Source organism: Lissotriton vulgaris, chromosome 3_1 (assembly GCF_964263255.1).
Source record: "Lissotriton vulgaris chromosome 3_1, aLisVul1.2, whole genome shotgun sequence".
Lineage (NCBI taxonomy): Eukaryota > Metazoa > Chordata > Amphibia > Caudata > Salamandridae > Lissotriton > Lissotriton vulgaris.
This window is the reverse complement of record NC_141689.1, coordinates 1,798,430,813-1,798,451,854: the sequence shown is the minus strand read 5'-3', so window position 1 is coordinate 1,798,451,854 and position 21,042 is coordinate 1,798,430,813. Positions and strand designations below refer to the sequence as shown.

At 45.7% G+C, this 21,042-nt stretch overlaps 1 protein-coding gene across 3 annotated transcripts in view; it reads right to left on the bottom strand.

Moving 5' to 3' along the window:
• INPP4B (inositol polyphosphate-4-phosphatase type II B) overlaps positions 1-21,042 on the bottom strand; it is a 2,612,828-nt gene that overhangs the window by 875,420 nt on the left and 1,716,366 nt on the right. For all 3 annotated transcript variants that reach the window (XM_086962227.1, XM_086962225.1, XM_086962226.1), the window contains one exon: positions 17,278-17,425. In XM_086962227.1, the coding sequence (XP_086818353.1) occupies positions 17,278-17,425 (148 nt within the window). The remainder of the gene's footprint in view (positions 1-17,277; positions 17,426-21,042) is intronic.

Below are 21,042 nucleotides of genomic sequence, written 5' to 3'. Positions count from 1 at the left end.
GTGGCATATTTGACATTGAGACACATGAACATGAATTAACTCACGATGATGATTAAATGAGTCATTCAAAGATTACATGCTGTGATCATAATATCGAACTGATAAGACTACTTCCAGGCTATTAAGATCGATTTCTGGTATTGATTCAGTTTACTAAAGGACTCGGAATGTCTGCACTTAAGTGTTTTTTTTAGACATACAAACCAGGGAACTGCCCATTAAGAAATCGCTAAATATCGTAATCATAGTTTACAGTAGCATAACTAATGCCCCCGTAGCCCACGCATTTCGGGGGGGGGGGGGAGGGGGGCTCCAGGGGGCCATCTCAGCACAGTACCCTGGCCTGCGAGCTCAAGAGTGAGTCTGGAAGGGGGCTGTTCCTTATACTTTACAGGGGGGCCCCCTTAGATTTCGTTACGCCACTGATTGTTTAGGGTGAAGAATTGAGAATACTAATCGTGTAGAGGCACAATGGTATATATTACTGCATATATACATTTATCATTAGGTAAGAATAACAATAATTGATGATCATGATATTCACAAGCAACATTCCTTTATTGTTTTTCTTATTGTTTCTCTTTGTTTAGTAGATTTGAGACACATCCCCCTGACAAAGGGCTTGTGATTTGTCCGAAATGCTTTGGGAATCGGGGGGGGGGGGGGGGGGGGGGGGTAAATAACAATATTTTTATGGCTGTTGATCAACTCATAAACAAACAGTCTGCAACATGATTTACATGAAGGAAATATGAAAAACTCAAAAGAAGGTGGGGAAAATGTGTTTAATGGTTTGAAGCAATAGTACCACTCAGATATATAAAAGTTGAATTACTGCATGGGGTTGTTTGGCACAGTTAAGTGTGCAACAGGAGGGATGAAACTCACCCCTTGCGGGACAATTCGATGCCATAGGTCTGACCTGCTACTAAGAAAAGCTATAAATAAAGTAGACTTGACTTATTTACCCTCAAAAGCATGTATTAAAGTCAATAGTCCGATAATGGTGGATTTTTATTACATTCTGGTAAAGCCGTTATGCAGGTATGTTTTTTTACATGGAATGTCATAGATTACCATAGGAGGCAAGGATTCTGGCGTTTGTTATCGTTTCTGGGACACTCCTGTGGTAGAAAGTTTGCACGGTCAGAAACCCTGTTAGATCTTTTTAGGTGGGGTGTATATTGTTTTCTCATATGTAATTTTAAACATGCTTATAATTTTATGCCTGTAAGCAAAGTGTTGCATAGTGGCAAACTCTTTGTTTTTATATATTCTTAATTTAAATAGCAAGGACACGCCTAACTCACTTTTCTACTTTTATTCAATGCATCGTGCACATGTCTGTTGAATCTCTTTTTTTTTTAAGTAACTTTGAATGGGGGGACAGTCCTAAGCTGGATGCCTGAAGTCAGCCCCTTCTCTTCCACAGCAGTCGCAGCGGTCGGTGTCACGAAGGTGGAGGTGCATCAGGCCAGGGTGCCTGACTCTGGACCACAGGGTACACAGTTCGTTCCCCGGCTCCGGCGGCTGGTTAGCCCAGCACCATGTGACTCTGGGCACTAGCTTGCTTAATCTTCCCTGCGCCGGGACACCTCCGCAGGAGGTAGCTGTGCGCTTTACAAATGCTAGCATTTACAGTTTACATTTACTATTATAGTAGAGAAGGTGTAAGTAAAGATAGTGGATGATGCGTAGCCTGCTATAAGCAGATATTTTCCCGGTTTGTTGGCAGCAGAATGACCACTGGTCATCGGTGATGGGGGCTTCTAGCTCTTCCTCCCTGCGAGCTCTAGCCGGCTAGGGTCATATAGGCAGTCGTGCTGGGTGGTATGGGAGAGCATTGAATTGAAATGGCATGTGCCAGGTGTCTTTCTGAAGGAGATTATGCAGTGGAGAAAATGTAGGTTTCTGTGGGAAGCACGGGGTGAGGGTTCTAACATCCTGTGTCAGTCGAATATAGTAAAAACGCTCTAGGAGGTGGGCATGGTGGTGCCAAAGAATTCCTCACTAGTGTTTAAATGTGCTGTTTGTGTACAGCTGACCCCATGTCTGGATCGCAAGCTTGCAGAGGAGTTGGTAGCATCTGCCATCTCGTGTGACTAGAAGGTCCAACCGGACCCGGAGAGGCAGCAAGGGGGAATATCGCGCGGTGATGTCATTCCAAGCACTAGTAGTCAAATCTACAGTAGAGGAAGCGAGTCGACGTGGAACAGCAGGCGCCCTTAAGTATGCAGAGCAGGGGGTTGGGGACATGTAACCGTCCTCAATTGCTAAATGAGACATGTAGGGGGGGTTCATCTAATATTACACAAAATTGGCCTGGGCACTGTTGAAATACAGCTCCAGATCCGGGACCTCAAAACCTCCCTTGCTGAAGGGCCATGTGAGAGTGTCCCAACGTAATCTAGCGTGTTTCCCTCCCCAGGTGAGGCGAATGAGTTGGGTTTTGAGGGCTTGGAAAAAGTGTCGGCTGGGGGTGTAGGGGATGTTGATGCAGAGGTAAAGTAGCTTGGGCAGGATTGCCATTTTATTATTTATTTATTTTATTTATTGATTTTGTAGAGCGCAACAGCTACCCAAAAAGGGTTTCCCTGCGCTGGACGGACGGAGTGCAGGTACTAGTTAATTTGTGCAGATAGAGTTATTGGTTGAATAACCAGGTCTTAAGGGATCTGCGAAAACGTGTATAGATGGTTTCTTTGCGGATGTTAGGGGGTAGAGAGTTCCACAGTGAAGGACCCAGGTATGAGAAAGATCTACCGCCCATCCTGAAAAGTTTGATTCTTGGTACAGTAAAATTCCCATGAGTTGTAGATCGTAGATGGCGAGTGGGAGTGTAGGTCCGTACGAGGGATTGTAGGTATTGTGGAGCGTGCCCATTTTGATCTTAAACATGTAGCTCAGGGTTTTGAATTTGATACGACTCTCTACCCTGAGCCAATGTAGGTCGCGGAGATACCCAGAAATGGGGGTAGTTTTGGGAATACTGCACAGTAATCTTGCGGCAGAGTTTTGTACCAGCTGCAGTCGTCTGGTCACTGCCTTGTTGGAGTCCAAATAAAGGACGTTTCCGTAGTCCTGCCGAGACATTATAGGGGCGTCACTACAGATTTTGGGGTGTCACTTGGCAGCATCCAGATAATTTTCCTAAGCCAATGCATGATGGTAAAGCAGACGGCTGAGACCTTGACTGCCTGCTGGTGCATGGTTAGGGCATCGTCAATAGTAATTCCCAGATTACGGATGTGTTTAGAGGGCATCGGGAGTGTGCCCATCTCAGGTGGCCAGTGTGACGGGCCACATAGTTCTTTCTTTTTGCCAAGATTTAGAACTTCTGTCTTTCCGCCATTTAATTTTAGAAGGTTGTAATTCATCCAAGAAGCTTAATTGAAGGGGAGAAATCGAGTCGGGGTCGGTGCTTGAAAGGGACAAAGTGATCTGTGAGTCATCCGCATAAGTGAATAGTTTTAAGCCGGCTTGTTCGGCAATGTGTGCTAGAGGCCTGACTTACAAATTAAAAAGCAAAGGACTGAGAACTGAGCCCTGTGGTACCCCATATAGTGACAAGTGAAAATTAGAATTAGCAGTGGTAGAGGTGATTTGAAACGTGCGGTTGGCAAGAAAAGAGGAAATCCAGTTCAATGCCCAGCCACAAATACCTAACGAGTTTAGTGTGTTGATGAGTAGGGTATGTGAGATTGTGTTGAATGCCGCGCTGAGATCGAGTAATATTAGCGCAGCTGTGTCTCCTCTATCAAGATGTTGGCGCAGCTTTTCCGTGACTCCCAATAATGTGGTCTCGGTGGAGAATCCGGTTCTAAAGCCGGATTGAGAGGGATGGAGGATTTGGTTGGATTCAGTAAATTGGGAGAGGTGAAAGTGAATGTGTCTCTCTAGGATCTTGGAGAAGGCTGGCAGAAGACAGATTGGGCGATAGTTGGAGAGAATGCTTGGGTCGGCCATAGGCTTTTTCAGGAGAGATTTCACCATGGCGTGCTTCCACAGGGCAGGACTGTGGATTCTAGCAGGGAAGAGTTAAGGGTTTTGAGAATAAGGGACAGATGGGGGTTGTCAATTTCTTTTAATATTGAGATTGGAAGAGGATCCTTTGGCGAGCCAGATTTTAATTTCCCTAAAGTGTTTTTCAGGGAGTCCAGGTTGAGCAGTGGCCAGGAATCCAAGTGTGGGTTAATATGAGGAGGATCTGTGAGGGAAGGACAGGATGAGGCTCGAGATGTGATAGTTGAGTGTGGTTGAAGGGTCGTGTTGGAGGGTGAGTTGGCTATATCCAAATAGATTGTTCCAATTTTGTGCGTGAAGAACTGTGCAAGCTCTTTGCACTGGCTATTTTTTAGGGGCAAGGGTTTTACAGTGGTTTCAGAACCAGCCAGCTCTTTGACCAGCCCAAAGAGCATTGTAGAGCAATTAATAGCCTCAGAGATAGTTTTGGAGACAATGCTGGCCCTAGCGGTGGTGCAAAGATTGTGGTAGATTTTTTTTGACTTCTGATAGGCATCTTTCGAGTCGGGTGAGTAGTCTTTTCTCCATCTCCGTTCGAAGCGCTTACATTTAGATTTCTCGGCTTTTAAGGCTACGCTGAACCAAGGCGCCAGATTACGGTGGTTCTTAAGTTGTTTATGAGTAAGAGGGAGACAGGTGTTAATGACGTCTAAGAGCCAATTCTCTACATCCCTTGACATTTTTTCAATGCTGGAATCAGTTGAGGGTGGATTGAAATATAGGAGCTGATTTAGGGCGCTCATATCCAATTTTTTCTAGTCTCTTTTAGGAATTTTAGGAGACGTGCTGGAAATGGTGGAAGTAAGAGGGAGGGCAAAACTAAATTTGAGTAAGAAGTGATCAGACCAGTCTAAAGGCACTGGAGGAGCGCAGTGGATATGTGGCATTTTGGAAAAGATGGGGGTCAAGAAGATGTCCAGCTATATGAGTAGGGCCTGAGGTTAAGAGTGTGATGTTCATGGCTGCAAGATCAGATATGAAATTGCTTTGCTACACGTGGAGTTGTGATGGTCATCTAGGTGGAGATTTAACTCACCTAGGATTACATTTTTTTGGGAGTGTATAAGAAAGGAGGTTGTTAGGTTTGGAAAGGATGAGGCCCAGTGGTTGGGGGGTCCTGGCGAACGATAGACTAGAAGACCAGAGAATGTAAAATTTGGGTTTAGGGATAGTTTAAAGAGGGCAGCTTCACAGTTTGGGAAGTCTAGCGGATCAAAATTACATTGGAGGTGATTTTTAAAGATAATAGCTACACCACCCCCATTTTTATTGACTCTATCTTTCCTGACAATAGCGTAATTGGGAGGTAAGGCTGAGGCAACGTCTGGACCAGCACTTTCATGGAGCCAAGTCTCTGTGATGAATAGGGCATCAGGTTGTTCGCCTGAAAGAAGGTCAAAGATGTCCCTTTTGTGCTTGGGTAATGAACGTCAGGTCAAACTGAGGAAGATGAAGTCTTTTGTGGACTGGGTTGACAAAGAGGGGTGGCTCTCAACCCTGGTGGTGAAGGTAGGCACGGTTGTGAGGGGTCAAGAGAGAACTTGCATTGGGGGCATAATTTAGTGCTTGTACTGTCAGAGGAAAACCGGGTGAACCTTGTGTAGTTGGGGGTCGGAGAGCGAGGAGCTGATTTGGGGAAAAGACGATTAGTGTTAAATGTTTTTGAGCAGGGGTTGTGGCCCCTGGCCCCGGTCGGGCACGGATAGGCGCAGACGGGCTTGCCTTTGGCACGCCTGCGGCGCGCCCGAAGCGCACATCCGCTGCGCATGAAGAATGGCATTTGATTCAAGTAAAGGGAAGCTCTAGGTCATGTGACCGTCAGAGCCCGCCTCACCCGAGCGCCGCCAGCTGAGAGTAATCAGAGCAATGTGCAGCGTGGAACACCCTCCACAACAATCAGGGTGGAAGCCCTGCGGTGGACCGGTGGACCGAGTTGAGTGTGCTAAAGGAGGAAGTGAAAGGCACTCGCTGTTCTCAGAACGGTACTTTTTAAAAAAAGCGTGGCAGTGTTTTGCTTAATTCTTGATTAAAAAGATGGTAGCGCTAAGAGTTACAGACCTGACACCGTTCGCTGTGCGTGAAGAATGGCTTTGCTTCAAGTAGAGGGAAGCTCTAGGTCATGTAACCATCTTTATGAGTGAGGTTCTCCCAGCCATGGAAATGGGCATGGCGATCCATCTAGTGATTTTATCAGTGACGAGGTCTAAGGCGCGCCCTTAATTCGCCACCATCAAGGTGCTTCGGTCGCGTGGTACTTGATTGTGTCCTCACACCATGCAAGGGGGTAGTCTGAGGTGAACTGTGGAGTTGTGGCTGTTAGAGAGAAGATTTGGGATTTCCCCCAATTGATGTTGACCCCTGAGAGGTTTCCAAAGAGGATAAGCAGCCGTAGAATAGGGTTAAGACTGTCCTCTGGGTTACGCAGATATAGGGTGAGGTCATTGGCGTACAAGTAGATTAGGAGCTGTCGTTAGGGATAGAGGAGGGCATGGTCACGATAATGTTGGCGGACCTTAGCGGCTAGGGGCTCAATGGCTAAGGCAAAAAGGACAGTGGGAATCCCTGCCTGGTACCTCTGGCTATAGGGAAGAGGGAGGATCTGGTCCCGTTGATCAGGACACTGGCCTGTAAATCTGTGTAAAGTAAGTTAATCTAAGCCAGGAAGGGGGCAAGGAAGTCCATTCGCTGAAGTACAAATGCCAAATAATCGGATTCGAGGGAATCAAATGCCTAGGTGGCGTCAAGAAAGACAGCCACTGCATTCATATCAGAGTCAATAGTTTGGAGGACAGCGAATAGGGTCTGAAGGTTATGGGCGGTGCCTCTACTGGGTACAAACCCCGACTGGTCGGGGAGGATGAGGACATTCATGAGGCGGCTGATGCGATTCGCAATTAATTTTTCTAATATTTTAGCATCTACGTTGATAAGGGAGAGGGGTCTGTAAGAGTCGCATTGTTTAGGCGGTTTTTCTGGTTTGGGTAAGGAGATTATAAGCACTTCCCACATTGTTCTGGGGAGTATACTCGTCTCCCTAGCCTCTTCATAGACATGACGCAAAACAGGGATGAGTATGTGCCGAAAATGTTTGTAGAATTTGGCGGGGAGGCCGTCCGAGCCAGGGGCTTTGCAGTGATATTCTTGTCATCCTCATGATGGGCGAGGAGGAACTCCCTCTGGTTGTCCACAAGCCAAGCGATCGCGGCACCATTAAAGAAAGGGGTGAAGTTGACGGGGTGTGTTCTATGTAAGGTATACAGAGTCCTGTAAAATCGTTTGAAGATGACAGCTATTGCAGCTGTGTCCCTATGAATGTGCCCTTCCTCATCAGAGATGTCTAGTATGGTGTTGGAAAATCTCGGGGGACGGACCAGGGCCGCCAGAGCTTTGCCCAGTCTCTCACCTTCTCCATAGCAGCGAGCTTGAAAGTACTTTCCTCTGAATTTACATTCCCGTTCAGCTGTCTCCTGGTAGTGAGTGAGGAGTTCCCGTAGGTGCTGTTGTAGCTCAGGGGTGGTATTTGGCTCTCAGTATGTTTGAGTTCCCCCTCTAGTTTACGGAGAGTGGAGTGGATGTCCCTCAGTATCCCCCCACTTTTAGCGATGCAGATACAGCCACAGTAACTTTGAAGGCTTCCCAGGTCGTGAAGTATTGTGCAACTGATTTCCATTAGGGGAAGAAATCTTTGCTTTCTTGTTAAAGCTAATCCTTAAATACAGGGTTTAGTAGGGCTTGAATAGGAATGAACCAAGATACGTATGGGGAGTCTTTGTGAGGGGGTGCTAGCGTGATTAGAACAGTAGAGTGATCAGAGTAGGTGCGCAGCAAATGGGAGGAGTGGAGCAGCCACGGGATGAGGCCCCTGGAAATGAGCCACTTGTCTCTCCGGGGCCAGGAGGAGTGGACTGTGTAGAAGCAGGTGCTAAACAAATTTCCCCTTCCTCTCTCACCCACACCAGCAGCCCAGTCCTGCTGTTACAAGATTCCCTCCCTCGTTTCCCCAAGGCCACATGCTCCATGCTCCCAACAGGGGAGGGTGGATGCAGGAGCATTAACTTATATAACCAGAGCAAAATAGGGATTTCCTGAGTGGGTAGTTACTAGAGGGCAGACCAAAAATGCCCCGCAACGGCGAAGGTGCTCGGGGGGAGGATAGTGAAAAGTCTCATCTTGCCCTGAGTTCTTGCGATGTAGCTCTTGTGTGGGGTAGCGGCCACCGCTACCGCAAGTGAGGCCCAGTCGGTATTTGATATATGAACTTTAGCAAAAGACGCTACATTTTAAGTGGTGGGCTAGTCGCCTGGAAGGCAATTGGAGATGTCAACTGGAGTGCTTATTACAGACCTTACAGGAGGGCTAGCGTGTTACTCAACATCAGATATGTCCCCAGAGTCGGGGGAGCGGACAGAGGGGGAGGCGCGGACTGCACTCGGTTTGGGTAAAGCTTTTATGAAGTCCTGAACATGTTGAGGGTTTGTGAAGATATGTTGCATCCCCAGATAGGTGACTATGAGGCTCACTGGAAAAAGCATGCCATAGGCAATGTTCATTTGCAGCAGCTCCTTCTTCATCGGTAGATATTTCTACAGTACGTGAGAGTGTCCATGCGAACCTTCATTGCATCCATTTTGGCTTCTATGGATGTGAGTCTGGATTGCATGATGAGGAGGAGTTCTTTCAGCTCTTTGGTGTCAGTAGGTGGGTCAGGAGTGGTGGCTCCGGGTTGGTCGCCCTCTACCTCCGCCTGCATACGTGTCGATTTGGGAGCCTCAAAGTTGAGCTTTGGTTGTTTGCCGTCTGCTTTGCCCATGGTGGATGCTGTCAGATAGGGAGGAGCAGGCAATCAAATGTCCCCTGGGTCAATGACGTGCCACTCAGGGGAGTGCAGCGGTGGACGCAGCAGCGCGGGTTATCCCTGGGAGGCCCAAGCACCAGCTGCTATGCAGTTCCAGATAGTTTGTCACGCGATCCGGGGGTGGTATCGCCGCAAGTGAAAATGCCCTTAGGGCCTGCCGGTGGTGGCGGGAGGGGAAGGGTGGCAGTCAGCGATAGTGAGATTGATCGTTTTCAGGGTCTCCTTACTAGTCCAGGGGTCTCCAAACCGGTCCAGGAGGGCCGCATCCATGCCAGATTTTTACAATTACTACATGTATCTCAATGGGGATATCCAAAAAATCTGGCATGGATCCGGCCCTCCAGGACCGGTTTGGAGACCCCTGCCTTAGTCTGTCAGCCATCCCACAGAGGCAGATGATGGAAAAAGATTGGGATGTTCAGAGAACAGATGGGCCTCCAGGGGTCGTCTATATGGGAAATGGCGGCCAAGCAGTGTCAGCAATGGGGAGACGGGGTGGCGGGTGGTGCTGGCAGGCAGGACAGGTGTGGAGGTCTTCAGGACGGTTTGCCCCGCCAGCAGGTGCAGCGCAGGCCACAGCAAGAGAACCACCTCTTCTACAGCAGCCAGAGGTCGCAGTGAAGTGCAGGTCCTCCGTCAGGGAGTGGAGTCCGCTCTAGGGAGGAGGCAGAGCAGGCCGTGAGTAGGCCCAGAAGCGGCTCTCTGTAGGTTCGAAGGTGTGGCTGGAGGATGCACTTCTAGTTTATAGACTATGGACAATAGAGTTGGAAAACATGAAGGGAAACCACAATTCCATGTTTTTGAGATATACAGCCTGCAGTTTATGGTGTTTCCGAGTTAGCGCATGTGCTACAGACTGTGATTTCCTTGACAACAGGCACACATTTCCTTTCTACAGTTCTGCACTGCTGCCATGATATCTTGCTGTATAATTATCCCATGCTCTGCTTATGTTCAGGCACAGTAAGGAGTCCTGTATCCTTTTTCGATGCAGCTGCACTGTCTAGAGCACATGCTCTATTTTTTTTAACTGAAGGGGTAAGTGAATGAGCTGCAGCCAGCATAGCTTAGAATTAGGGAGCGACAACAACAAATAGTGGCATAGCGAGTGTTCCATGCACACTCATGCAATTTACCAAATGGGTCCCCAAGCCCCCAGCTGAGAAGTAAAAAAAACAGCAATACCAGTGGAACAGTGGGGTCTTCACACCCTCTGGCCTTTCTGTGTCACTGCAATAATGCTAACTACACCCCTGACTATAAACTTATTCGTAGGTGTTGAACGTGATCAAATGGCTTTTGGTCTTTCTCTCACCTCTGACTATCTGCTGTGACAAAACGTAAAATAAAAACGTTGGAGACCCCCCTGCAGAACTTGATGAGGGTCCATGAGTCTCACATATCTCACAGATATTCATTGGCCTCGGTTTGAATGGGGCCCCCTGATGCGTTGGGGACGGAGTCCTGGCTTCGCCCAAGGGACTGTGTTATACCCCTGACTTTATGTCAATCCTCCAACCCTTTCTCATATGTTTATATTCCAGGAAACATGATACTGTGCCTCTTTTTTGTTACTGATACAAAAGGAGATGATGAACGGAGCGTTTGAGCAAATCAAACACTCACCCCCTGTCAACTGATCTGGTTTTAATCCATCACCATTCTTTAGCTCACTCAGCCACCCCAGTTCAGACATGGCCATATGCAAATCAGTCTGACCCTGAGCCTCATGGGAACAGTCCAGCCCTAACTGCCAAGCCATGTCTTCCCTGGACCGGAGCATCCTGGGACCAGTTTCGGATTCATAATCCTCATCAGCCAGGCTATCTTGAATCCAGTGGCCAAGTGAACAAGGGACTCACGTCTGAGCATACCCTGCCAACTTAGGGCGAACAAAGCGATACAAAAGGGGATGATGGACGGCAGGGTATGCTCAGACGTGAGTCCCCTGCTCACTTTGCCACTGGATTCAAGGAAGCCGGGCTGAAGACAGCTGATATGCCAGAAACCGGTCCTCGGAAGCTTGTTTCCGGTCCAGGGAAGGCATGGCTTGGCAGTTCGGGCTGGACTGTTCCCATGAGGCACAGGGTCAGACTGATTTGCATATGGCCATGTCTGAGCTGGGGTGGCAGAGTGGGCTAAAGAACGGTGATGAATTAAACCCAAATCTGTTGACTGGGTGTGAGTGTTTGATTGGTTCAGATGCTCCGTCCATCACCACCCCCTTTTGTACCTCTTTTTTGTTACTGCCTGGAAAACATTCATCAGTCAATGGTGACATGCAGCGCTCTGAGGAACCTAAATTCAATCAATGACCTTGGTTTCTGGGATAACCCTACAGTTTACTGTACTGTTACTTTTTATAAGATGAATTCGCAATTCAAGGCCCTCTTCTATTAATTCACAGTGCAATATTGCTCTGAGTACACAAACAAGGACAAGATTCTGTTAGATCTGTTATCTGCTAGAAAAGAAAAATGCAGAAGCTGCTCTCATCATTAAACAAATAAGTAAACATGTCAAGAAATCCCTGAGCAGAAAAGAAAAACATACACACAAACTGCAGTATTCGGCAGTAATGTATTATCTGCTCTGGAACACAAAAAGCAATTAAGGAAAAGCCTAGGGATTCATCTCCACTCTCTGAAACCTCGCCTTTTAGTGCAGGCCGTGTATGAAACAGCACACACTTGCAGACCTTGCATCAGAGTTCCATGTAGTATGCAAAGAACACTTTCTTCTCCGCGTTACACATTCACGTTGCTCTTCTGTTGGGTGTTTTGTCAGTGTTGACAGGCCGTCTTTTATCACACTAAAGTAACATTACGACTTGATCTTTTGCTGCAGGCACCTGACCTTGGCGGCAATAAATCAACTCATACTTAGCACATTTTTCTAACATGAAAGGACAGCATGTTTTACTGGAACATTCTGTGCAAGCGGCTGATTGACCTTTCACGATTAAACACTTCCTTGATTAAATTGGGACAACGGCCACTGGGGTCAGAAGAGTCTCTGGAAACACATACATTTTTGTAATTTGTAATTTTTGTAATTTTAATTCTCATCTCTCTTTCTCTTTGCTAACCTCTTGTTGGTAACCCGCCTGGAGTTAGTGCAATCAGATCCAGACTGTAATTTGCAATATATTAATAATCAAGGGCTCTGAATCATTTATTTAGGAGCTCAGTCCAAAAAAAAAAAAATAGTAGTTCATGCTCATTCAGTTTGCGCGATCTGTAGGTGTTCTCATCTGATGTCCTGGTAAAGATGGTTGCTACATTTTTCTAAACTGGAGTTATTCTGTTTCTGGGAAGATGAATGCTTCTCTGACAGACTTTTTAAAACTTCCATCACTTGAGAAGTGGAGAAGTGTGGCTCAATGGTTAGAGCGGCAGACCCTGATGCAGAGGTCTAGCCCGGGACCAGGGTTCAATTCCCCGCCTCGGCGGGTCTTGGGCTCAAAATTCCACGGACCTGATAATTCTCACCTCAGTGCCTATTCCAATCATGGAGTCCCACTCTGCAACTCTGGGCAATAGCTTGCTTAATCTCCACAACGCCCCCCACAACGCTAAGGATGCCCGGCCTCCACCTTGGGGGTGCCCAGGAGTGGAGGCTTCACAGGGAAAGCCAGGATGGGTTCCACAGTGGTATTCGTACAAGCGCCTTGAGACCCTTGTGCGTGAGTAGTGCGCTATACAAGTATCAATTTACAATGTTGAGGCGGTCTGGAGCTGCTTCAAGCTCTGTTGTACAAGGTAGATGAGGTGACCTGAAGGAAATAATTTCAAAGGATCATTCCGACAGCAGGTGGACTACTTTGAGTTGAGACCAGGCGCCAAGCATGAAAAGTTGCTACTAATGCATGCTCCTCATGTTTCTTTCGTGAACATCTTCACACCTTATTCTTCCTCGCCAAAGTCCTTACTTTACGAAGAGTGTTTGGTTTGCACCTTGTATGCCTTAGTTTGAACACTAAAGGTGTGACTCATAACTTGTAGTATGCTCCCACTTAGGGCTATAAAAACGACTGTATCCTCCCCTGTTTATGCGTCCGCCTTACTGGCAAGATGGCCTGCATCTGTGGTCAGGTTTCATACTGAGCATGGCTTTCCTTGGTTTGCATCATCAAGCTCCTGTCTGAACTTTATGGGGTGTGGGCATGAAGAGATAATGTTTTACTTTTCATGAAACAGTAGGGTTTAGGGTTCTGTTATGTCTATAGAATACAATGATGTAAGTAGAATACAATGATGTGGATAAGGAATGCGTGAGGTGGTGATAGAATACAAGAATGTGCCACATAAAAGGTACCTATGGTTAACTGAGGTCATCATCAATTAACGTTGGTATTTGTACTATTGAGTCACTTGAATCACTAGAATGACCCTGTTCTACTATTGATTTCAAATAATGTCACCTAGCAATGTCTACATTGTGCCAGCATTGATTGCAAGGGACTGAGTGGGAGTCCCATGTTTATTGCACTTGCGTCTGTACACTTTGGTTCATTTTTAGGCCTGGGGAATATTCTTGCAAATATCTGGCCTTTTAAATAAATTAAATGTTCAAAAATTGATTGGTGCTTAATTATTATTGCTTTAAATCTTCAAAAGATTTTGCTTAATAAAAGTTAAAGATGCGACTTGACTTTTCTCTAATTGTTGATAGTTTCTTTTTACTATTCCTATTTCAGAAAAGGTACTCAGGCTTACTAGTAACATTAATGGAAAAACAAGTACTAAGTTATTGAAGGGACTCTACACAGATGAGCGTTCCTCCTATACCGCCGTCGTTTCGTAGAGTAATAGACTCAATGTTATTGAGGAGACTTGTTTTTCTGAGCACCCCCTTGAGAAAACTTGTAACTAAGCAATAGAAGAGGTGATGGATAGGTAAGCTTAGCTTTAGTGCTATTGGCGCACGGTACGAAATTCATTTTTGGCACCCCACCCTCTTCCTTCCTCACTACAATTGGACAAACGTGCCTCATATTTTTCCATAGCCCCTCTCTCACATACTTTTCATTTGATTTAAAGCACTGGCAAAGGCTGGATTTACTAATAAGAATGCATATCCACCCAAACAAACCTTTTTCAGCAACATTAGGAATAGATAATGAAAGACTGGGGAAAAAAACATAACTTGCTAACCTAGATTAGGCAGTTTGCATGCAGCTCTTTGATGACAGTTCGTACCAGTCTCTGCGCTGCATTAGGGCTGTATCTTATGAACTGCAGTAACAAAAGGATCTTCGTGGTATAGCAGTAATCCACTCAGCTATCCACATGAAATCACGATCTGTGATCTACACAATACAGATTCTTTGCAGAAGGTATATGTGATCGATCAAGTGACCTTCCATCAGCATAATATTTGCTACTTTTATTTAAACTGGACTGGAATTCGCACTCCTTTTTTTTTTTTTTTACATATGTACACTTTTAAATATTTTTTATCTTTTGTAACTTGCAAAGGTTTTTTAAATCAAGCAATAAAGTATTTAACTAATACAGATTCTTTGCAGAAGGTATATTAACCCTCTGTGCTGCTTTATGGTGAGCCGAACCTGCCACTAGACAAAACTCAGATTTTTCTCACAAGCAGGAACTTTGATCACAGGAGCTATCTTGACATGTTTATTGCTGCTGGAAAACCGGATGAACAAGGAACTCTGACAGAGGTGGTTTTTAATTGTACGTTATTGCTAAACACAGCGCCACCCTGAGGTCTGCACCTCCCTCCCCAGGTCAGCGCCCATGCAGCTGCACCCCCCTAAAGCCGGCCCTGTGGAGAGGGAGAAGTTAGGCCAGACCAATTAGCATGAGGCCACTGCTTTTGCAGCACTACTGGGAATTTACTAATGGTTCATTTTCTTTGACCAGTCCTGTCAGAAACAGAGATAGCCACACTAGAAAATTCAGTGAAAGAAAGGGGATAGTGATAATGGTGTGAAAGTGTTAGATTTAATCAAACCACACAACCAATGCAGAAAGGAAAGCGAAGGAATAAACAACTCTATCTCAAGCAGGTGTAGCTTTAATGCTCACCTAGGCATGGATGGAACAGAGATTTACTCACTGTGAAATCACAAGAGGCGGACGGAGAATAGCCAAGCTTGTGGGACACATTACAGAATATTGAAAATCACTTTGAGAAAACATTGTCCCTTGTAGCATACCTTAGTAGATAAACAATAAACCAAAAACCATAAGTTTGCCCACAGAGATGAACCCTGAGACAGGTAACAATAACTGCTAGAAAGGTCAAGACATTAAGAGTGGAGACATGATGCAGACAGTTTAACACCGTTAGCGATCTTGGAAATGTAAAAGGCGAATAGATTAAATGCACCAAATGTTGCAGATGGGGCCACATCTGTTCAATAACAGCAAAAACAAATGTGTAATTAGCGTTAAAATAAATCTCCGACCTCAAGTTGATCCTGGCTGACATAAAAAGATGAAAGACCTGGTAGGGGTAAGGGGGAAAGTGTGCCCTGGAATTGCGAATCCTGCTCACTATAGGAGGTTTCAGAGATTAACCTTTACGGAATGGTTCTAGCAGAAAGGGGTGTTACAGATGAAAGCACCTCAGGAATCTTAAGAGGAATTCAGACAGCTGAAAGAATCCCTGGGTTGTTTCAAAAGAGGACATCATGTTTATGAGGATCAGACTGCTTTTTTATCTAACCTGAGAAGTTCTTGGTGCGTGAGCTAGACACAGGTATGAAGTACATTTCAATGTGGGGCTGAAGTTAAAATAGTAGCTATGGAGTAAACCAAATAAATTCTGTCTAGAAAATCTATAAAGGATCTTATGCAAGGAAAATGAATGGATACAAATCAGGGATTTCTTGAAATAGTCGATCCACTCACACATCAGGGATGCCTTGACAAAGTTTATCATGTCACGCACAGAGAGGTCAAATGTTACTTTGCTTTTTGCCGGCTGTGTAGACATCATTATTTTTTAATACAAAATGTTTGTGCCACAAATCTTGACTGTGGAGTATGAGCTGGGGAAACAGGTGAGTTCCCTTGATGCCTTGCTTTACACTAATATGGCAATAGAGAGTCATTTTATGGGGTTCTGGTTGTACTTTAATTGGATACGGTTATGGTGACTTTATTTTGTAGTAGGACCAATGGCGGCCCGTGCAGGTAAGAGCGGTGCGGCGGTTTGGCCTGGTGGGGGAGGGATTTTGACTGACGATGATGAGGGAAAATTAAATAAATAATTTATTTACCCTCACCCTCGTCTGTCGAAATCCCACTCCACCCGGCCCACCGCTCTTACCCGCACGGGCCTCGGCTGAGTAGGACTACTTACTACACTTATTATTGAAGCACCAAATGGTTGTTCTTCCTGAGAAAAAGTGGATCTCTAACAACCTTGCCATGGGCGGTGCCATACTTATCAAGAGGCATTCACTGAGAGAGTCAGAGGACTGTAGTAATTTTCAGGCTTAAAGATGTAAGTTTGTTTTGTGAAGGTTAAAAGAACTCAGTGGTCGTTATCTGGTACACCTTTAGTACCTACTTGGGAGTCCATGTTTCCAAAGGCATTCTTTATCTACTGTACACATTCACAGTACATCAGTCTGCCTGGCAAATGTTTATTTTTAAACTCTTGCTATTTTATTGTTTTATTGCTGTCTTTCCTCATCTTTTGATCAGATAACCTAATGCTTACAGTATTTCCCAGCCATTTTTGCAATTTTTTTACCTGCCTTTCATTCTCAAAATACTGTTATGTTCCCTCAGTGCTCGATCACGCCAGCCCACCCCCACCCCATGTAAAGTCAGTCCAGCAAAGTCACTGGTAAAGGCAGAGTAGTATTCATAATGTACACACAGATTTGGCATTTGCCACATATGTCTAGAGGAGAAAGAGACCCCTTTCAGTAGAACAGTGTTTTTGTTGGGCGCAGGGCTGAACAGAAGCCATAGTTTGATTGCAATAGTAAAGGTGTCAGCTCCCCAGTACACATACGACTGCCATTAGACCACAATCTGCAATAGAAGTTCAGGAACTAGGGTGCAATTTTGACTAACATATATTTGGAACTCTTACCTTATTTTAGATTCTTTCACAAAGGCAAGAGCTGAACAATGAAGAAAACAGTGTCTACCGCCTTGAAGTACATTTCTACGTGAAAGGAAGCACAGTGAATATGACTTGTCTTAAAAATTAATTTTCAGGTCCAGAGTGAGGCTGCATCTGTTTATTATCCTAGAGAATCACTAAGTACGCTTAACTAGTATGTTGTATTTAATCATTCTTGGACATCCATCTGAATGTTGGTATATATTTAGAAGATTGTAAAATACATTCCCTGAAATGCCACACGGTATCAGTAAATAGTGCTCGTACGTCGTTCCAGATGTACTTACCTCCTCATGTCTTCTTTTATGTAGAGGGTTAGCAGCTCCTTGGGAATATGGAAAGACATGATGCTCTCAGTCATCTGCTCCCGGACACACATCCATTTGTTGTCAGAAGTGGGGAATCTATACAACTTGCAGGTAGGGTTTTTTAACACTATTGGAAAAAAACACAAATGACAGATTTAAACTGTGAACTCTGAAATACGGCAATAGAATATTTAGACAAAGGTTAAAGGTTTCAACGCTGGTATTTCAAAGAAAAGAGGCATATCTGTTGATTGTGTCGTTAATTCACAGTGCTGAATTCACTGGCAGGATATTCAGCTTCTCTAAACACCTATATTTAAACACAACATTTCATCTTTCTTACAATGCTGGTAAAAACAAGTTCTTACAATGAGAGAGTTTGTCTTAGAACATTAATCAATGCACGTGACAGACTCACTCTTGCAGGCCCAACCTTAATCCAGGCATTTGTTTCTTTATAGGTTTTATATAGCGCAAGATAGACCCGAAGGTGTCAGAGCGCTTTACATATAATGCAAGGTCATTCCATAAAAGTACATATAAGATCACAGAAAGATCAAACATAGACATGAATCCCAAAATACATACCAAGTAAATCGTTATGCAGTCAAGGTAGTTAGGGGACATTGTAACCGAACAAGTTTATGGCGTGAATGACAAAGAGGAAGCTTAAACAATCAAAAGGATGGATTGGGTGTAATCATTGGGAGCACAGCACAGTTTGTTCGAGTATTGAAGTATTTTTTGAGCAGAAGGAATTTAAGGTCCCGTTTGAAGCATGGAAAGGATGGGTTACAGCGGATTCTAGGGGCATTTCCAGAGAATGAGCAAGTCTGTGAGGATTTCTTTTTCAGTTTGGGATGTAAAACAGGAGCCCAGATTACTACCGATGCCCAGGCCGCTGGCGCAAACCGCCTCTTAGTTCCCATGTTGAATAGTTACTAAATAAAGAGACGGGCGCTGGGAGCAGGAATCAAGAACAGAGTTTATTTCTCATGAGGAGAGCCTGTCATTTCGGACACGAAACACGGTGTCTTTCAGGAGGTGCTCTAACAAGTGAGCTGAGACTCCGTCTTTTATACTTTACAAAACACTTGGCATTACAATCATGATATTGTGTAACAAGGAAAATACAACCCCATGATCCTCGTGTCAATCCTACCCCACATGTGTTCACAATAGGGACCCTTGACCTGCTGATAAGAGGGGAGGGCAATCACGCAGCTGAGTGTTCCGTCAACAGTTTAGGATGTGTGCGCCTGATCATAGCCCAGGGGGTGGGGTGGCCAGGATCAATAGTGGGTCCTTTGAAGAGGAGTGACTTCATACAATAAGGGCAGTAAATGGTATCTCCTGGCTCAGGCGATGGCCTCGGACATGTGTGGTCAGCCGGACTCGGGGGAAGGGGTCATCAAAGGAGTGGTATTCATGCCGCGTGGACAATCGAGCGCGGAGGGAAGGCTTGTCAACAGAGGGGCATTCATGGAAGGAAAGGAGGTGTTGGTCAGGCGCGGCCGTGGCTCCCAAGGACAGGGTCTTGCAGAAGAAGAAGGTTTATGACTTGCCCATGTGAGGAGAAGGGAGGGGGAGCCAGGGTGGACACAGGGACAGAGTCACATAGAGAGAGAGAGAGAGAGATCTTATGACCCGTACATGAGAGAGCGGGGGCAGTCAGGTGCAGCTGGGGAGGGCTATGTCAGCTAAGGCGAAGGATGCCTCTTCAAGAGGGAATGGGGGGGGTTTGTGCGGGTCAAGCAGAAGGGTTGCCTTTCACAGCAGGGTCGCGCAGAGGGAGAGGGTTTCATGGTCTATGCATGAGAGAGGGGGTTTAAGATACGCGCAGGAGGGAAGCCGGGGATTCCAATGGGTAAAAGGCCGTGGTGCCTAGAATGGCTGTACATATGCATATGGGTATGGGCTCTTACTGGCAGAGTGATACGGTCAATAATTTACGGTATTCATGGTGCTCACAGGGAGAGGAGTGGGAGAAGAAGGGAAATGAATGCTGTTTATGTACATCAATTTCTTCAATTTCCACAGTCGCCCCTTTTTACATTACAGCGTTCATTTTTGTAATTGATGGGGTTACAGATAGACAGGCATCGTTGAAGAATTAGCATTTTGTCGATATTAACATTTGGCATACAATCATAGACAGTTGAGGTGATGGGCAGAATGCAGCACATAGGAGATTGCATTTCGTTGAGTTCCTGACAATTAAGCGCACTACACAGCATAAATGTTTCTGACTTAAAAGTTTGACCAATGAACAGTTTTGACCAGGTAGTTGAGAGCGGAATTCAGTTCAATACACAAGATTTCTTCGTCACAGTGTCTTTTTATCAGTGAGCCATCACTGGTAGGCTCTAGTCCGTGTACTTTCGTTGGCGCTGTTGAGCACCGGCGGTGGAGCTATAGGTCCAGCTCGGTTCTATCCTTACGCGTTGCAGGGTGCGGTCAGTCCTCTGCTGTTAGACCACAGTCCTGTTCCCTAAACAATCCGTTTGGCGGTGCCTTATGCTCGGCACCTATATTTCTGTGGCAACACCCTATTCCCACTTGAATGCAGTTCTTCCCTTTGGCAAAAAGTCACGTGGAAAAGAGGGTGAGTGTGGTTCGAATAGTCGATAGGAGGGAGGGCGGAGTTGGGTCAGAGTTCCTGGGACACACAAAAGGGACCAAGGGAGCAAAGGATAACAAACAGGCAGGCCCATCAATCGGGCCCAAAGAAGGGGAACGGAGACTTCAGGCACACGTGGGTTAGCAGACGGAGGGCTTCAAGGCGGCCCGTCATTTTTCATTTTCCACGTTGAAATTGCGGTCTCGTCCCGTATCTAGTTGCTCTGCAGCTCCACCTTTGGTCGAGGTCACACGTGTCCCAAGATCTGCAGCCAGGCTGTACGTCACATCTGACCCTTCTCCTTCGGTGATCGTGAATCTTTGAATAGGTACAAAACAAGCTTTAGAGAACTGGTCAGGGGAAGACATTTATGCATGTGAATTCCTCCCTCAATCCAACGCACTTGGGAGATACGCTCATTGGTCACAGTCAGAGGTTCATTTACCAAGCAGTGCATATGTCGGCATTCCTACTGAGTTCATGCCAAGTTTTATTCATTGTCTACACAGGTCACATATGGAGGAAAGTCAGACTCTTATCAACTGTGTATTTCATCAAACTCAACATTTCGGAGCCTCCAGGGAGACTCGTCTTTCTAACCTGAGCCTTAACAGTCTAACATTTCCCTTCAAGGCTGGCTAACCTTTTCAAACAGGGCGGGGGCGCTATCATCGAGAGTCAGGGCAAAACAGGTTTTTCTCGAGGGACGACAGTTACTCATGGTCATTATGTTTATATCCGGGACAGCAGCTGGGGGTCAATCAAGTGGGGCGGGGATGCTTCGGGTATTCGCGCTTGGGTGCAAAGGGGGTGGGGCAATCTGGACGCTGGGGGTCAATCTAGGCGCTGGCGTTCGTCTCTGATGAACAGAAATAAGGTGCCATTGACATACAGTTCCCCTATAAATGGCCAGATTTGGGGGACCTTAGTCGTCTTACCTGTCCTTTCCTTCTCAGCCAATTCGAGTTCATTCATTTTGCAGAAAGGAGAGGCAGTAATATGGCGAGATACAATCATTTTAGTTTCGGTCAATTTTCGCTGAACACCTTCGCGTTCAATAAGTATCCAATCAGACTGGTGCCGGTGGGGCACAATTTTACCACAAAGAGGGAGAGAAAATAGGG